This window comes from Neomonachus schauinslandi, chromosome 5, assembly GCF_002201575.2.
Source record: "Neomonachus schauinslandi chromosome 5, ASM220157v2, whole genome shotgun sequence".
Lineage (NCBI taxonomy): Eukaryota > Metazoa > Chordata > Mammalia > Carnivora > Phocidae > Neomonachus > Neomonachus schauinslandi.
Genome location: NC_058407.1, coordinates 176,356,074 through 176,371,638, shown reverse-complemented (window position 1 = coordinate 176,371,638; position 15,565 = coordinate 176,356,074). Strand labels below are relative to the sequence as shown.

The window sequence follows — 15,565 nt, the reverse complement described above, 5'->3', positions numbered from 1 at the left end:
GCAGGCGTGTCCCCTTGGGGTGGGGTGGGGCCCCAGCCGGGTGCAGGAGCTGCTCTGGCATCCCCTCCGGATTTGCTATTTGGGCGAAATACCGAGCTCCTCTCGTCTCTCCGCCGGCGGCGCCCGGTCGCCCCTTCCTCCCCTCCCCGGCAGCGGGGCGCGCGGGGGGCGTCCCCGAGGCGGGGGCGGGGGCACAAGGTCGCCGCCCGGCGGGGAGCTCATCCGGCGGCGCAGACGCCCAGCGGCTCCGGGGAGGGATTTGGCCTGGGCTCTGGCCCTCGGCTCATCTGGGGAGGAGCCTGGAGGCTGCAGCTGGCGGCGGCCGGCCCCGGGCAATCGGAGGTCCTACGTACCGCGGCCTGGCCGAAGAGCCCCCCTAGACATCGCCCGCGCGCGCTCCCCGTGCTGCAGGAGCCCGCTCGCCGCGCCCGAGCCCTCCGGCCTTCGTCTCTCGGGTCTCTCCGTCTTCTCTCGGCCACCGAGGGAAGAAGGCGCCCTCTCCTTAGCGGGCCCGGAGCTGCAGAAGCAACGCGGGGCGCGGCCGAGGGGAGGAGAAAGGAGAGGGAGCGGAGTCGGCTCGGGCCTGGCGGTGACTCGCGGGGCTGCGTCTCCGCCAATCTGCGGGCGCTGACGCGGGGGGCGGCTCCGCGGCTCTCCGATATCTGCCGGCCCGGGCGCGGGGCGCCGAGAGGCTCGGCCGCGCGGGCGCTGCGCTCCGGGGACGGCCGCTGCACCTGCCCGGGGACCTCCCCGGCCGCTCCGTGCGCCCCCCAACCCCGTACCCGCCCCCTCCTTGTCCCCGCGGCCCTGCGCCCTGCTCCCCCTCCAGGTCCCCGCCTCCGAGCCGCAGCGTGAGAGAGACGAGCCTTGCCCGAAGGAGCCGCCCCTTCTCCGCCTGGCCAGCCCGGCGCCTGGCGCGGCCCACGGAGCCGCGGAGGGGACTGCGCCGCGCCATCTCCACCGCCACCCCCAGGCCGCCGCGCCCTGGCCTAGATGGGCCGCAGCGTCGGGCCCCTGCGCGCCGGATGAGCGCAGAGACCACAAGCCGGCCGCTGAGTGCGCGGGGCCTCACCCGGCTGCGCACCCAGCTCCGCGGACGAGGGCCGCTAGGCCCGGCCGCTGAGGGCGCGGCCACTCCGGAGAGGCGAGAGGGAACGGCCCCGAGATGGCCCGGCGAGCGGGCTCTTTGGCGGTGGGCGCCCTACACGTGGTGCGGGCCGGGGAACAGCCCTGGAGCTGGTAGCTGTCCGACGCCAGATGGACCTTGACCTGTGCCTCGGCACTGCGTTCGTGCCAAGCCAAGACTAGCTGGGGCACGGGCGGAGCGCGCTCTAGGAGGTCGCCCGGAGCCCAGGCCGCGCTCGCCGGCGCGGCCATGAAGATGATCCTGGTGCGCAGGTTCCGCGTGCTCATCCTGATGGTGTTCCTGGTGGCCTGCGCGCTGCACATCGTGCTGGACTTGCTGCCCAAACTGGAGCGGCGCGCCGTGCGGCCCTCGGGGGAACCCGGTTGCTCGTGCGCGCAACCCGCGGTCGAGGCGGCGGCGCCTGGCTGGGCCAAGGCGCGGGGCCGCCCCGGGGAGCCCCCGGCCGCCTCGTCCGCGGCTGGCGACGCAGGCTGGCCCAACAAACACACGCTGCGTATCCTGCAGGACTTTAGCTCCGACCCTTCCTCCAACCTCACATCCCACTCTCTGGAGAAACTGCTGGCCGCAGCCGAACCGGCCGAAGGCGCCTTGCAGGGGCGGGAACCCGGCAGTCCCCGGCCCCGCGATCTCGCGCACCGGCCACTGCTCCGAGATCCTGGGCCCCGTCGGTCGGCGCCGCCCCCTGGCCCGAGCGGGGGCAGCTCTCTCCTGGCTAGGCTGTTTGAACACCCACTCTACCAGGTGTCGGTTCCACCGCTGACGGAGGACGACGTCCTCTTCAATGTGAACAGCGACATCAGGTTCAACCCCAAGGCGGCAGCTGAGAATCCTGACTGGTGAGTGCGGCGAGAGGCAGCTCAGGGTGGGTGCTGCCAGGCCCCGGACCCTCAAGCAGCCATCAGCCTGTGCTCCCCTTCCCAGGAAATGCCCTTGCACACCCCAGGCATTGTTTAAAGAGGCCCAGGGGCTTGGGAACCCCCAGGGGGCATGGGTCCCCCATGGCAGAGTTCCCAACCCCAACGCCCCCTCCTCCGAGGGGAGCTTTGTGAGGCAGGAGAGGATGCTGCCTCTTGCTCAGGGCAGTGCCTTTGTCTCCAGAATGACTGCCTCCTTGAGAAGGGCTGCTGGGTGGTTTGGGAGCTACTCCCTGTGGAGTGGGGGGAGGGTCAGTGCTGACTCTATAGGACAGCAGTGCTGGCCTGTGAGGTCCTGGTCGCTGGCTCTGGAAACTAAGTCAGGCAATGCATGCACCAGCCGGCAAAGGAGTGAATGAGAGAGCCTGCCCCTAACCTTTCCCTGGTGGCCACTGAGCTTTCAGATCTCTGGTGACATTTCTCCAGTGGACACGTCAGGAAAGTCTGCAGAAGCCTAATGAGCCTTGTAAGCCAGTCACTGAGAACAAAATTAGCAGAGGGGCGTGCTGGCCCCAGTGAGGCATAACAAAAGGGTTCTCCCAGCCGGGGTGCAAAACAGCAGCTGCCCTTGGAATGCTGCCAGCTCCGTTGGGTGACAGCTTCATAAAAGGTGAGAAGCATCCTCAGGAGCATCTCCTTAAGCTGTCCCGGTTTAAACCCTTCCCCCCAGGCCCTCCACAGCCACACAGTTCAGAATAAGCAGATTCTGCAGCCTGGAGTAGTGAAATATTAACTAGCAGCAAGGCCAGAATAAATAGCTACCCAAGCAACTCAGGGGGAAGGCAGCTTCCCAAAACATCTTATACAAACCCTTTCTACCCTGAAATTTGACTAGGCCCAGGCTTTTCTGTCAAAATACACCACGGTGTTTGGTGGCGTCTGAGCTTTGTCTGCTGGCCGGGTTCAAGGAAATGCTCAGAAACTTGAGAATCAGAGCAGTGGCCCAGGCTTGGGGCTCTTCACAGGAAGGACAGAGCCCAGGACCGGTGGCCAGTTATGTGGCCCTGGTGGGACAGGGCTTGGGGCCAGAAGGGCCTCATTTGCAGGTGTATTAGAGCTAAGACAAATTCCACTTTCCCTCCAGCCCAGCAGCAGATAGGCTCTGTCCTCCCGCAGACTGGCCCCTTGACTCCGGAGATGTAAGGACAGGCCACATGGGCAGCAGGTCCTCACATTGGGCCTCAGCAGGAGTGAGTGCCTGCCTCTTTCCTCTCTCCCCACCCAGGACTGCTCTCATTAAAATCAAATTTAGCTTCTTGCATCATTTCTACCCTTGGTTGTTGGAACCAAAGCAGAGTGCCCAGGGAAGGTTTCTGACAGGCGGGGTGTGTCTCTGATGTGCACACAGTTTGTGGTCAAAGAAGGCTCACTTGTCTGTCACCAGGAAGAGCTGACAGCCTCTCATACCCCAAGCTGACATCACACTTGCTGGGCTGTTTTCGTGACCCCAGGACAGACTCGGTAGGGCTTGGCACTGAAGCTCTGGGCTTGATCTTGATTTAGTTATAGCTGTCTGGGCGTCTCCTGAGGGAAAGTAAGAATTATAGTTTAGATATGTTATTAGTTAGTACAACAACAGCCACAGAAAAAGTAGGGATGTCCGCAAAGTCCTGTTTGGGCAGAGGCATCTTTGAACGAATCTGCATTTGTTTGGATCCAAAGTTAAAACCTTGGCATTGGCACCAACTCACCCGTATTCATCCAGAATCTTACCACTCTCTGTTCTTTCCCTGCTGACTCCGGGTCCCCTTCATTTTCTGTAGGCCACGTGAAGGCACTGAAAATGAAGAATTCTTGCCCACGGGGGAGGTGGCAGTGGACTCCTACCCCAACTGGCTTAAGTTCCACATCGGCATTAACCGGTATGAGCTCTACTCCAGACATAACCCAGCAATCGAAGCCCTCCTGCGTGACCTCGGTGCTCAGAAGATAACCAGTGTCGGTAGGTGCCCTCCCTGAGCTTTCCGATGGGGTCAGGTGTGCTGGGGGCTGGCTTTCCTTTGCAGGAGCGCTGGGAAGCCGTTGCTCCTTGCTGGAACATCGCTTCCTGGAGTGGTTGGTAAAGGCAGCCTTCTAGAGGGACAAACCTGCAGGGCCTCGAAGGGAGAGCAGGGACACCTTCAATGCCGTCAGTGGTTCCGGGGCTACCGCCTGCTTTCGCAAGGCTAGCGAGGGGGGGAGGGGTGCTGCACAGCCATTCCTGTTGCGTTCTGCTTACCCACCTGAGGAGGGGCACTTTCCAGGCTACAGTGTAAAGAAGGGGCATGCGCCCCTGATGGCTGGGGCCCCTCCCTCAGCAGAGCAGGGAGACCCAGGGCAGAGCTCAGAGACCAGCTCCGCACCAGAGCTCTGCCAGGTGCTCCTGCCATTTCCTGTGCCCAGGGAGTGACCAGGGCTCAGCTCTGTCTCGGGTGGAGGCCCACATGCTTGGTAATTCAGAGGCAACATCATTGAGTACTTTGGGATCTGCTGAATTTCAGGACAAAAAAAGGCATCCAATTACTGATTTCAGGGAAATGTGTCAGCAGCAGTTTCTGAGCATGGAGGTTTGCTGCCACTGTTCCCAGGCCTGGAGGCCATTGTTTGTGAAGGTCCGCATTAGTCACTGGTGGCTCCAAGAGGCGGTGAGGGATGGGCTGAGGCCCTGGGGTGGAAAAAACAGTCCTGGGGGCTTTGCAGGAAGCTAGCCTGGGGACACACAGCTGGGAAGGGGTGGAGGGAGGCCAGTCGGGGGCAACATGAGTGCAGGTCCCCACCCTGTGCTGTGGAGTAGGCAGTTCCAGACACTGTCGTCTTGGTGTTCCCCTAAGCAACACTGAGGCTGAAAGGGGCCCAGTATCCTGGGGATCCGTCTGGTTGCTGATACAAGGGAGTGAGGCTGACCAGTGGGTTTTCCAGAGGTCTTTAAGGACTGTTTTTGGCTCCTTCTGCCCAGTACTGAGCTGTTTGCTGGGCATCTGCCTTGCTGCGTAGCTTTTCTCTAGCATGTGATTGCTCACCTTCGTGAAAGGGATCGCGCAGGAAAAAGCTGGTGTTTCTTCTCTTAGCTGGCTGCACAGGAGGAGTCTGAGCACCTCCCCAGACCCCAGCCCGGCCTCAGCCCTCCCCATGAGAAGCTCAGCCTCCCTCCTGCCCCTTGCAGGTGTCAGAGGCTTCAGGTGGTGCTGGGAAGCAGTCTGTGTGCACGACAGAGATTGTCCTGTGGACAGCCACGTCCAGGGTGCCCCTTTCACTCCTGAGAGTAGACGAGGCCATTAAAGAAGTATCCAGGGCCTTGACTGACTCGTTCACCCATTCAGTAGATTTCCTCGGACATCTCCTGCACTTCAGGCCCCTTTCTGGGTAGTGGGTTGAGGATGAATGAACCTCAACAAGGTTCTGCTGCAGCTGACCTGAGAGGCCCGGGAGCGGGGGGCAGGAAACGGATACACAATGAGGAAGAATAAATGCTTGGAACACTATTCACATAGAATCTAGGAGGGTTTAGAAAGGAGGTGACCTCCATCTAGAAGGAGGGATATGGAGCACCTTCTATGAGAAAAGACGTCTGACCAGGGGCTTAAATGAAGTGTAGGCGTTTGTCATAAAAGGGGGCATGGAGGGCTGGGCTTTCTGGGAAAATGAGAACAATGTTTTAAAAATTAGAAATGGTTTTAGGGGGCGCCTGGGTGGCTCAGTTGGTTAAGCGACTGCCTTCGGCTCAGGTCGTGATCCCGGGGTCCTGGGATCGAGTCCCGCATCGGGCTCCCTGCTCGGCGGGGAGCCTGCTTCTCCCTCTCCCACTCCCCCTGCTTGTGGTCCCTCTCTCGCTGTGTCTCTCTCTGTCAAATAAATAAATAAAATCTTTAAAAAAAAAAAAAAAAGAAAGAAATGGTTTTAGGGAAGTACAGTGTTAAGAGGTCCTGCTTTGCTGCTGTCCGTGGCACCCCTCTCTGCCTCAGTTTCCCCATCTGTCAAATGGGATTGTGGCTGCTCAGGTACATTGCATGTGTTCTGATAAGATGGTGCATATGACCAAGCTTGTAAATATTAACCAGTTTTTTGCAGGGTCACTTGTGCTTGCAGGGTCCCCACTCAAGTGCAGGGTCTGGGGTGGAGGAAGGGCTGCTGGGATTTCAAAGGCTGGCCAAGCTCGCCATATCCCTCAGGGAACAAACAGCCTCCAGCTCTCCCCGGACAGCCACTCTGTGCAGAGGACAGGGCCCAGCAGCTCGGCGAGCAGCTACAGAGAGAAGACAGGTGGCTGGGGCTCGCAGGCACATTGCCCACCCTAGGCATCCTCCCCTCTCTGTTCCCCCAGGGGCCTGGCCTGCAGGCGCCTCCCACCCACTTTGGTCTGACTGCCCGGGGCAGGGGTGCCTAGCTTGCCTGAGCACGTGGACCAAGCCTGTGCCTGGGGATCCCACCCCAGGGTTCTGGCGTGGTCATGCCTGGTGGCGTGAGTGGGAATGAGTCCTCGCACGTCTGTCTCCGGTGGGTCATCTGTGCTGCCGTCACCCACTCCCAGACCGCTGTGGCCGAGCTGGTCCTTCCCAGTCCCTATGCAGCACCCGATCAGTGCGGGAAGGTTGCCTGATGCATCCGGTGTGTGGTGTGAGTCTGGGCAAGTGGATTAATCTCTAGTGCTCTGGGTTCTCATGTGGGTTCTAGAAAGAAGGTTCTAACCTAGGGCCTGTAATCTCTGGCTTGCCAATCTGAAATCCAAATGTAATTTGTTCAGCAAAATCTGACTCAACCTGAACTTATATGGGAGCAAAACCTAAATTGACAAAGCTATTTATAAATCCTTATTTTTCTCACTTGGAGCGAATATTCACATGTTCCTCTGAGGAAATTATGGGGTTCTGCCCAGACCCATTTGGGCTGTTACATAATATGTGGGATATACACATTACCTGTGCCTTTTGTCATCTGAAATTTTTGAAATCCATGAGTACTTCTGTCTTCAGAGATTTTAATGAAGGGCTTGGACCTGTGAAACCTATATCTTGGGCTATTGAGAGGCTTCAGTGAGTAAATAAGAGAAAGATAAAAACAGGGCCTAAGCAGTGTCCCTGCCCATAGGTGTCTGTGTGGGGGGAGGGTTTCAGGGGCAGGCCAGAGCCTCCTTGACCACAGCAACCTTTGCGGGACAAGCCAGTGGAAGGCCTCAGCCGATGCTTGGCCCCACTGTCCGTGCTGCTTTGGTGAGCTCCCAGGTGAGTTCACGCCTGTGAAAAGGCCCTGGTCCACAGGGAGCCATAGGAGAGGGGCTGGCCCTGGGCCAGGCTGCAGGCATCCCTTGGAGATGCGTGCTTTCTGGGCTGCGTCTGCCCCGACATCCAGCTGGATGTTTTGACTGAGAACCCAACCCCCTGCTTGAGGTAGCAACCCCTGGTGGGCCCTTGGCTTAGCAGAGCCAGCTGGGCAGGTTTGGAAATGGAGGCCCTAGCTAAGAACTGTCTGCAGGCAGCCCCTGCACCTAGCAGTGCTGTGACCCAGAGCTGGACAGCCTTTGAAGGCCTCATGGAGAACCCTGGATGGCAGCCCCTTTATAGGAGCCCAGGCCTACCTCAGGGTCAAGATTCAGCCGTGCCATCCTCCTGAGCATGAAATGGGAGAGAGACAAAGAAGTCACACTGACCCACAGTGGTGGTGTAAGGAAGTGTCTAAGTTTCAAGAGCTGGAGATCCAACCCACTTCCAACACCCGTTCTGTAAACAGGGAAACTGAGGCCTCCAAGACGCAAGGGAGGGTGTCTTACAAGTCCCTGCTCCCAGATCTCTGTTCCCTAGCTGTCCAGCTGTGGTGGTCCCTTTAATCTTCAAGGTGTGCATCCACTATTAAATGTGAGCCCAGAAACATTGTTGGAATGGGGAACAGTTCCTGCAAGGTTCCCAGAGCTTCCTATCGGAAGAGTTCCATTAACTCTCCCCGTTCAGAACCACTTGATCCACTTCATGAAGCACGTGTGGCCTTCGGTACAGCTGCTGTGGCCGACAGAGATTTATTTATAGCCAGACTCCTGGCTGCTTGGTAACCGCCGTTCACTGCCTTTAAAGAGGCTCGGGATGTTATCTACCTCTATTCAGCTTGAAATCAGGCGTGCAACGCCTTCGGCTCGGGCCAGTGATAATTAAATTGCTATCGTGCACAATTATGGATGCAACGAATAAATGACACAATTAACTGCTCTGTACTTGGAATTGCTTAAAAAGGAAAAGAAGTCACACTACCATGGAGAGGGTTCAGCCAGCCTCTGGCTGAAAGATGCCACCATTACTCCATCCAGGTTGGGACACACCTGTGGTGGGTGCCTGAACACAGGAGAACCGCTCCGCAGGACCCAAGTCCTGGGCACTAATTGATCTAGCTAGGATCCAGGACTAATTGGCTTCCAGGAACAAAGGCTGCGGCTGGGGCAGCCCAGGATGGGCAGCTGCCTGAGGGCCTGGGGGGCCGCCCTGTCTAATTGGTCAGAGGTGGGCTCCTTGGGAAGGCAGTTCCAGCCCCAGAGAGGTCACAGTCCCCCTCCCACCCTACGTGGTTGCAGTGGGTCCCAGTCTCCAGGTCATGGCTCTCCGACCTGGAGACCGACAACTGAAAATGCTCAATTCACCCGGAGCACCTTAGGTCATCTGGGAGGAAGGACGCAGACCACCCAGAAGGAAGATTGCAGGCAAGGCACCACAGAAGGTGGCAAATTGCTGAGCCCCTCCTCAGTTTTCCTTCCAGCCGTCTGGTCCAAGATCAAGGACAAAAGCGCAGGCAAATGCCCCGGCACCTGCTTTCTCCATCTTGAGCAGACAACATTTGGGGCTCCAGAATCCAACAGGCATGTATTCCGATGGTGTTCCTTCTAGTCCAGGGTGTGCTGGTTTCCAGCTGGGGCAGGGCTGTACTTTGTCTTTTAAGTCAATTTAATTATCATAATAAAAAACCCTGGGCGTGCATGTGAGGGACTGAAGTTTGGTAGAGGCCTGCCAAGGTCTCACAGCAAGTGGGGCAGGAGGACCCTGGCCCTTAGAGCCTCCTCCAGCCCCTCACTCAGAGCAGCCCCCTCAATACCAGCCCCGGGGCGCCCACTGATGACGGACAGGTGGACACGCACCATGCTGCTCTCCCTTGATGCCCAAGGGCAGGAAAAGGGGCTCTGCATGGCGCCCAGGGGTCTAGGACACTGGTTAGATCCCACTCCTGCCAGGGGGTGAGGCGTGTGGGGTGGGCAGGGAAGAAGAGCTGACCTAAGTGCTCCTGGCGTCACATCCCTCAGATCTGAGCCATCCTGGGCCTTAAAGCAAGGCAGTGGTTGGGAAAGTATTCAGACCACTTGCCTGACCATGATCCCTAAGGACAAACATGGATCCCAAGTCCCAGAGGCCGCCCCTGGCGGTGCCTTGCGCATGGGTGTGTTTGTGTGGGCCACCGATCTCTTCAGTAGAATTAGTTCCTTTAAAAGTCAGGAGGTGGCTCACCAAAATATGGGTTAGGGGTTCTTGTTAGAAATGGGGAGCCTGGCGCTGCTGACCCTGGTTTCCACGGGAAACAAATTGCTCAGTGACCCAGGTCACTTGTCCCTCTTAGCCCTGAGGTGTATGACACAGGATGAGCTAAAGGCAGAGCCCAGCGTCTTGTGTGTCCCACCACTCACGCCTCCTCGGTGTGGCGGTGTTGGGGTCCCCGGCCAGGACGGCACCCCTTTTCCTTTCGGGGCTGTCTCTCTCCTCCCAGGGAGGATCCTTCCTAGGAGGGTCATAAGAAATGCAGTTCCCGTTCTGGTTCTTCTGAGGGGAGCTGTGTTCTGGGGAAAGACAGCAAAACCCCACAGTGTCCAAGTGTCTTAGTGGTCATGGAATTTATAGCATCCACAACGATTAGAATAAAGTATAGGGTGTTCTATCAGTGTATATTAGCATGTATAATTACTGATGCATGTCATTAATGATCACTAGTCAATGCTAATTAATACCATGTATTAATGCATAGCTGGGGGATATGGCTCTTGAGGGAGAGCAGGAAAGACAGAGCTGACATCCGTGGTCTGAATGGTGGGACACGCCTGTTGGAGGCGAGCTGGGGAGGGGAGCGTGTATACAGAGGGGCCATCACTGGGGCTTGAGCGAGCCAAGCTACCAGTTAGGTGCCCCTCGTGTGTTAGTGATTTGATGACTATAATAAGGCCCAGATTTGGGTGGGGCCATGGAGATGGAGAGAAGGTGGCCGATGGGGCTTGTTCAGGGTGTCTTCTGGGGACGTGGCCACTGGATTGTGCCAGGACAACCCTGGCCTTAGCCTGTCCTCTAGCCCACGGTGGGCTCACTGCTCAGTCAGGTGCCCCTCAGGGCTGAGGCTGGCCAGGTTTTGACAGACCTCTGTCCCCTGAGAAACATGGAGACCCAACCAGGTGAGGGCATGTCCACCGCCTCTCACATGGGGCCCTTGCTGCACTCCTGGGCTTCTCTCGGAAGTTTGCCTCTGCTCCCACCGCCTCTCTCCCCCACACGGGGGCAAGATTCCTCAAGTCTGGCTTCAGGAAGAAACCCCAAACTCACACCCTGCTTCTCGAGGCCTGGTTAGTGTCCCGGCTCTGCCACCGAGGCCCTCAGCCCTGACCACCTCCCCAGGCTCATCTGCAGCGGCAGAGCAGGGCCACCCGCTCCAAGCACAGACTTGTGGGGGCTTCCGCCTCTCACCCATCCCAGATGAACACTTGGCCTTTGCCACGACTTCAGGCAGTTTGCATGTGGGTTTTTGCAGACCATACCTGATTTTCAAGCAGAATTCCAAGTGTCTTCCAGCTGTCCACTCCAGCTTGGCAGAGTGAATGGTGGACCCTGGTGGGAAGGTACGTGTCCCCAGACAAGAGAAAGGTGGTGCCCAGGGCAGTTAGCAAAAGCCTGGCCTTCCCAGAGTTCTTAGTCACCCGGAGAGTCTAAGGCCCATTAATTTCTAGTTACGTGCTTGGTCCGTGGAGAGGAGCTGGGAGTGCAGTGGAAAACACAGGTCAGCAGCGCATTGAGATTCACTTCCAGAACAAGAATGACTAAACTGGCCAGATTTGCATAATAATTTATTATTCAAGAAAACCAGGATTACAGGCCCTGGAAAGAGCTGATGTGCTGTCCCCGATTGGCCTGGGAAGGAATAATTAAATCCAGTAACCCCAGTTATTACATGGAAATGGGGATATCGAATGGGGCTTAATCAGGCCACTAATTTTCTTAATGATCACTTCTGTTTTCATCTTATTAAAAATGTAATAAATGTTCATTGTTGAAATTTAGAAAGCACAGATAAGGGAAAAAAGGAAATTGAAATCATCTGTGGCTCTACTCTTGGGGGGTAAGCACTGGGCTGTAGCTTCTTATCTGTGCATCCAGATTTTCCCACGCACTTACATACACACCTTCCAAAGAAGGCAGCTCACAGAGTGTAAATGCTTCATAAGCTGCTTTGCTTAATAATAAAATAATGAGCAGTTTGCTGCGTCGTTAGAGAGTCTTTGGTACCTAGTATTCCCTCACATGGGATTACCGTGCATTATGCTTCTGCCCCCAGGATTGGGCATTTTTAGGTTATTTCCAATGCTTTGGAGGGAAGTGGAATTAGGTGAGGGGCTTGTTTTCCTGCGAAGGGCTCAGGCTGGGAGAGCGTCAGACAGACCCAAGTCACACACTGGTCTGGGGGAACTGTGCCTTCAGCTCCACCTCCTGGACCCCAAGACCAGGGCGCTCCCAAGGCAGCCAGGCTGTCCCGGCCACAGATGTTGCAGAGGAAGGAACGAGCAAGTGGCTGGGTTGGGAACCCAGGAGTGGGGCTGGGCCTGGGCCCTTACAGAGGCCATGAGAGCCACCGAAGACATTCAGGGAACTCAGAACTCCTGGTTCTTCTTCGCACTCCTGTGGCAGTCTGCCGTCTTGAATGTGCCATGGGCCCTGCGCCGTTCTAGATGCTCCACGAGCATTACCCACTTGATGGCAATAGCAGCCCTGCTTCGTAATGTGACGTGGTCGACCTGTAGCACCACATTGTCCTTATTTGTCCTGACCTTCACCACAGCCCCATGAAGGAGGCTGGGCAGGCATCTCTGCCCCAACTAACACAGGGGGAAACCAAGATGAGGGAGAGTGGAGGTTCCTTCTAGGGCACCCGGCCATAGGCAGCTGAGCAGGGACTCCAGCCTAAGGGCTCCTCCATGCCAAAGCCCCCGAGTATGGTGCCCCTCTAATGTGGTGCACCCCCAGTGTGCTGCCCTCGAGTATTGCACCCCTCAGTCATCCCTGCTCACCTGGCACTTCCATGCATGTTCCTCCCCATTCATCCACTGCTCCAACTGGAATCCAAGAGTCAAGCTAGGTTCCTCTCTTCCCTCCACACCCCACACCCGCTCCACTAAATGGTTCCTTGGACCCCCTGATATTTCATTAATTCTTCCATTTTCCCCATCTCTGCCATCCAAGCCACCACCATCTGCTATGACTGCCTTAGCCTGCTTCCCCTGGCTTCCACCTTCCATCCTTGTAGCCAGCCCCCTAGGCCCTGGGGGACAGCATTTACCTGGTTCCTGGCTATTCTGCTGTCCAGGGCTGACCACTCCCTCCTGTGGGAGGGTCAGACTGTCTGAGGGATTCTGCCCCTAGCCCCAGCACCTAAATATCAGGTGGGAGTGTTTATCAGCATCATTGCTGGAAACCCCAGACTTTCCAGGCAGAATGGGCACCCTCAGCCACATCGAGGGCCCAGGTGGGGCCGTGGGACCAGAGTGGGAGCTGGCCTCACTTGCCCACAGAAGGAGGAGTCTGAGGGCAGCAAGTGACCCCGTGTCTCTTTCCCTCTTCCTTGCAGCCATGAAGTCAGGGGGCACGCAGCTCAAGCTCATCATGACGTTCCAGAATTATGGGCAAGCACTGTTCAAACCCATGAAGTAAGTGCCAGGGGCTGGTTGGGACTGGGTGCCAGGGGCAGAGACGGGTCTGTGCTAGAGCATACAGGCAACATATTTCTGGTGAAAAATGCAGTGTTTCCTCCCAGAGGTGTTTTGGGGTGAACTGTGGGTGACCACACTGGGCTTTCTCCCCATCAAGGCAAGCGAGCAATACAGGGGTCCTGCACCCTCACCTCCTCTCTCTGGCCTCCGCAGTCCTCCCCCTCCCCACCTTCATCCAGTGGCAGATCATTCCTACCCCAGCGAGCATAAGTGGTTTTTTTGTTTGTTTGTTTCTTTTAAAGATTTCATTTATTTATTTGACAAAGAGAGACACAGCGAGAGAGGGAACACAAGCAGGGGGAGCGGGAGAGGGAGAAGCAGGCTTCCCGCAGAGCAGGGAGCCCGACGTGGGGCTCGATCCCAGGACCCTGGGATCATGACCTGAGCCGAAGGCAGGCGCTTAACGACTGAGCCACCCAGGCGCCCCTAATTTTAATTTTTTTTAAAGATTTTATTTATTGATTTTGACAGAGAGAGACACAGCGAGAGAGGGAACACAAGCAGGGGGAGCGGGAGAGGGAGAAGCAGGCTTCCCGCAGAGCAGGGAGCCCGATGTGGGGCTGGATCCCAGGACCCTGGGATCATGACCTGAGCCGAAGGCAGACGCTCAACGACTGAGCCACCCAGGCGCCCCAGCGAGCATAAGTGTTTTAAACAAGGAACCCACATATGGACACCAAAGAATGCTCCTAAAGGAGGTGACTTTTGCCTCTCCTGCATGGCTCAGGGATCAGCAGACTTTTTCTATAAAGGGCCAGCTGATAGGTACTTTAAGTTTTGTAGGCCATATGGTCTGTGTCTTAGCTACTCAGGTCTGCTGTCCTAGCCCAAAAGCAGCCCAACAAAATTTAAGTGAACAGGCATGGCTGTCTGTCAGTAAAGCTTTATTTATAAAACTAGCAGTGGACTGGATTGACCACCCCCACCCACTGTAGTTTCCTGTTGCATAAAATAGAAACCATGCTACCAGAATAAATATTAAGGCATTCATTGGCATATGAAAATTTGTGGGATGGTGGAGAAGGGATATTTGAAAGCCAGGATGACCCAAGAAAATTCACGGGGAGCATCCATGTTTTTGATGTCCACTCTGATGATGCTGGGGCTTGGGTAACCCATTTGGTCCAAGGTTGCTCCTTCATCTCCTGTTAGCCCCCACAAGGCCATTTGTGCACTGGCAAGACAGAGTTCATTGCATTTAAAGTATGGGTTGCACCCCCAAGTGCTCACAAGGACCGTGCAAGTTGTGTGGGCCTGATGCTGGTGGTTGGGGGCAGGCGGGTTGCAAGCTGCCAGGCATGGGCTCCACCGGAAGGGGCAGCTGCCTTGTGTTCGCCAGATCTTGGCCATCTGTCCTGATATCCAATTTTCAGGATAAGCTAGAAATACGACTATCTTTTCCTACTTAATTTTCAAATTTCAAAAATGATGGTAACTAATTGAGAAGCATTCCAAATACCTTGGAGGCCAAACAGAATACAGCTGCTAGTTTGTAACTTGTGACCGAAGGTATGATTTTGTGTTCAGGGTATTTCTGGGCCTCTTGCTTCCTTTCCTTGGGACAGATGTCCCGCCAGGGGTTTGATCCACTTGCCCTGTCTGTGATCTGGGGCTGCCCGGAGCAGGTGGGGCTGAGAACGTTACTCACACAGGCAAGATGAAGGACACCAGGACAGGGTGAAAGCCTGGGGCTGCAGGGATCTGGTGCAAATGCCCCCCACCGAGGCGTGGTGAAGCCACCCCTGTTGCTGTCAGGGGTCCTCGAGCACAGACACCTCCTTCCCTGTGCAGAAAGGGAAGTTCACATCTCCTTCAGGAGAATCGGTATAGAAAAGGGGGCTGCGGTGGGCTTGCCTGTCTCAGGAAGATGGCTGGATGTAGGAGTGTGGACAACCAGTGTGGTTCATGCAGCCCCCAACTCAGGACGGATGACTGGGGAGGGGTCCACACAGCTGGAGGGTATGCAGCCTGGGGGCGTGTGAGGGCTCCCCGTGCAACATTCTGGAAGGAAATGAGGCCCGGGATGGGCATGGGCTCCTCGTGGAACTTTCCAGCCTCCTTGGGCTTCTTCGTGGTTTTGGCCCCTCTGTTGAGGGCAGACAGTTGAGAGGTTGCAGCCTCTCACAGGGGAGCTGAGGCAGAAGGGCTACTTCCAGTCCCTCGATGCCACAAGGGTGCTCTTCCCGTCCCTCCGTGGGATTACCTGTGTGAACACCTGCGGAGGGGATGCCCAGTGTGGGCTGTAAGAGCAGCAGCATTGGTAACGTTGCCTGAGAGGCTGCCGTGTGCAGGCACTGCCGCCCCAGCCTTTCAGGACCGGGATCTGTGCCCAGGGTTCTGTGCCCAGCGTTCACACAGCTGCTGTTCCGTCCTCAAAACGCCTCCGGGGGTTATGGGAAACATTATCACTCTTGCTGCTGTTCTGCCACATAAAGATGAGGAAGTCAGGGCGCCTGGGTGGCTCAGTTGGTTAAGCGACTGCCTTCGGCTCAGGTCATGATCCTGGAGTCCCGGGATCGAGTCCCGCATCGGGCTCCC

The 15,565-nt window shown here is 56.8% G+C and overlaps 1 protein-coding gene across 2 annotated transcripts in view; it reads left to right on the top strand.

Annotated features, from left to right (window-relative positions):
* The first annotated feature begins 1,128 nt into the window (after positions 1-1,128).
* Positions 1,129-15,565, top strand: part of FAM20C (FAM20C golgi associated secretory pathway kinase) — a 46,922-nt gene continuing 32,485 nt past the window's right edge. The window contains exons 1-3 of one of the 2 annotated variants that reach the window (XR_002479819.2): positions 1,129-1,983; positions 3,825-4,003; positions 12,886-12,964. Coding sequence is in view for 1 of the 2 variants with exons in the window: in XM_021680169.1 (XP_021535844.1) it covers positions 1,376-1,983; positions 3,825-4,003; positions 12,886-12,964 (866 nt within the window). In the remaining variant the exon portion in view is untranslated. The remainder of the gene's footprint in view (positions 1,984-3,824; positions 4,004-12,885; positions 12,965-15,565) is intronic. The other variant, XM_021680169.1, reaches the window with a different exon arrangement.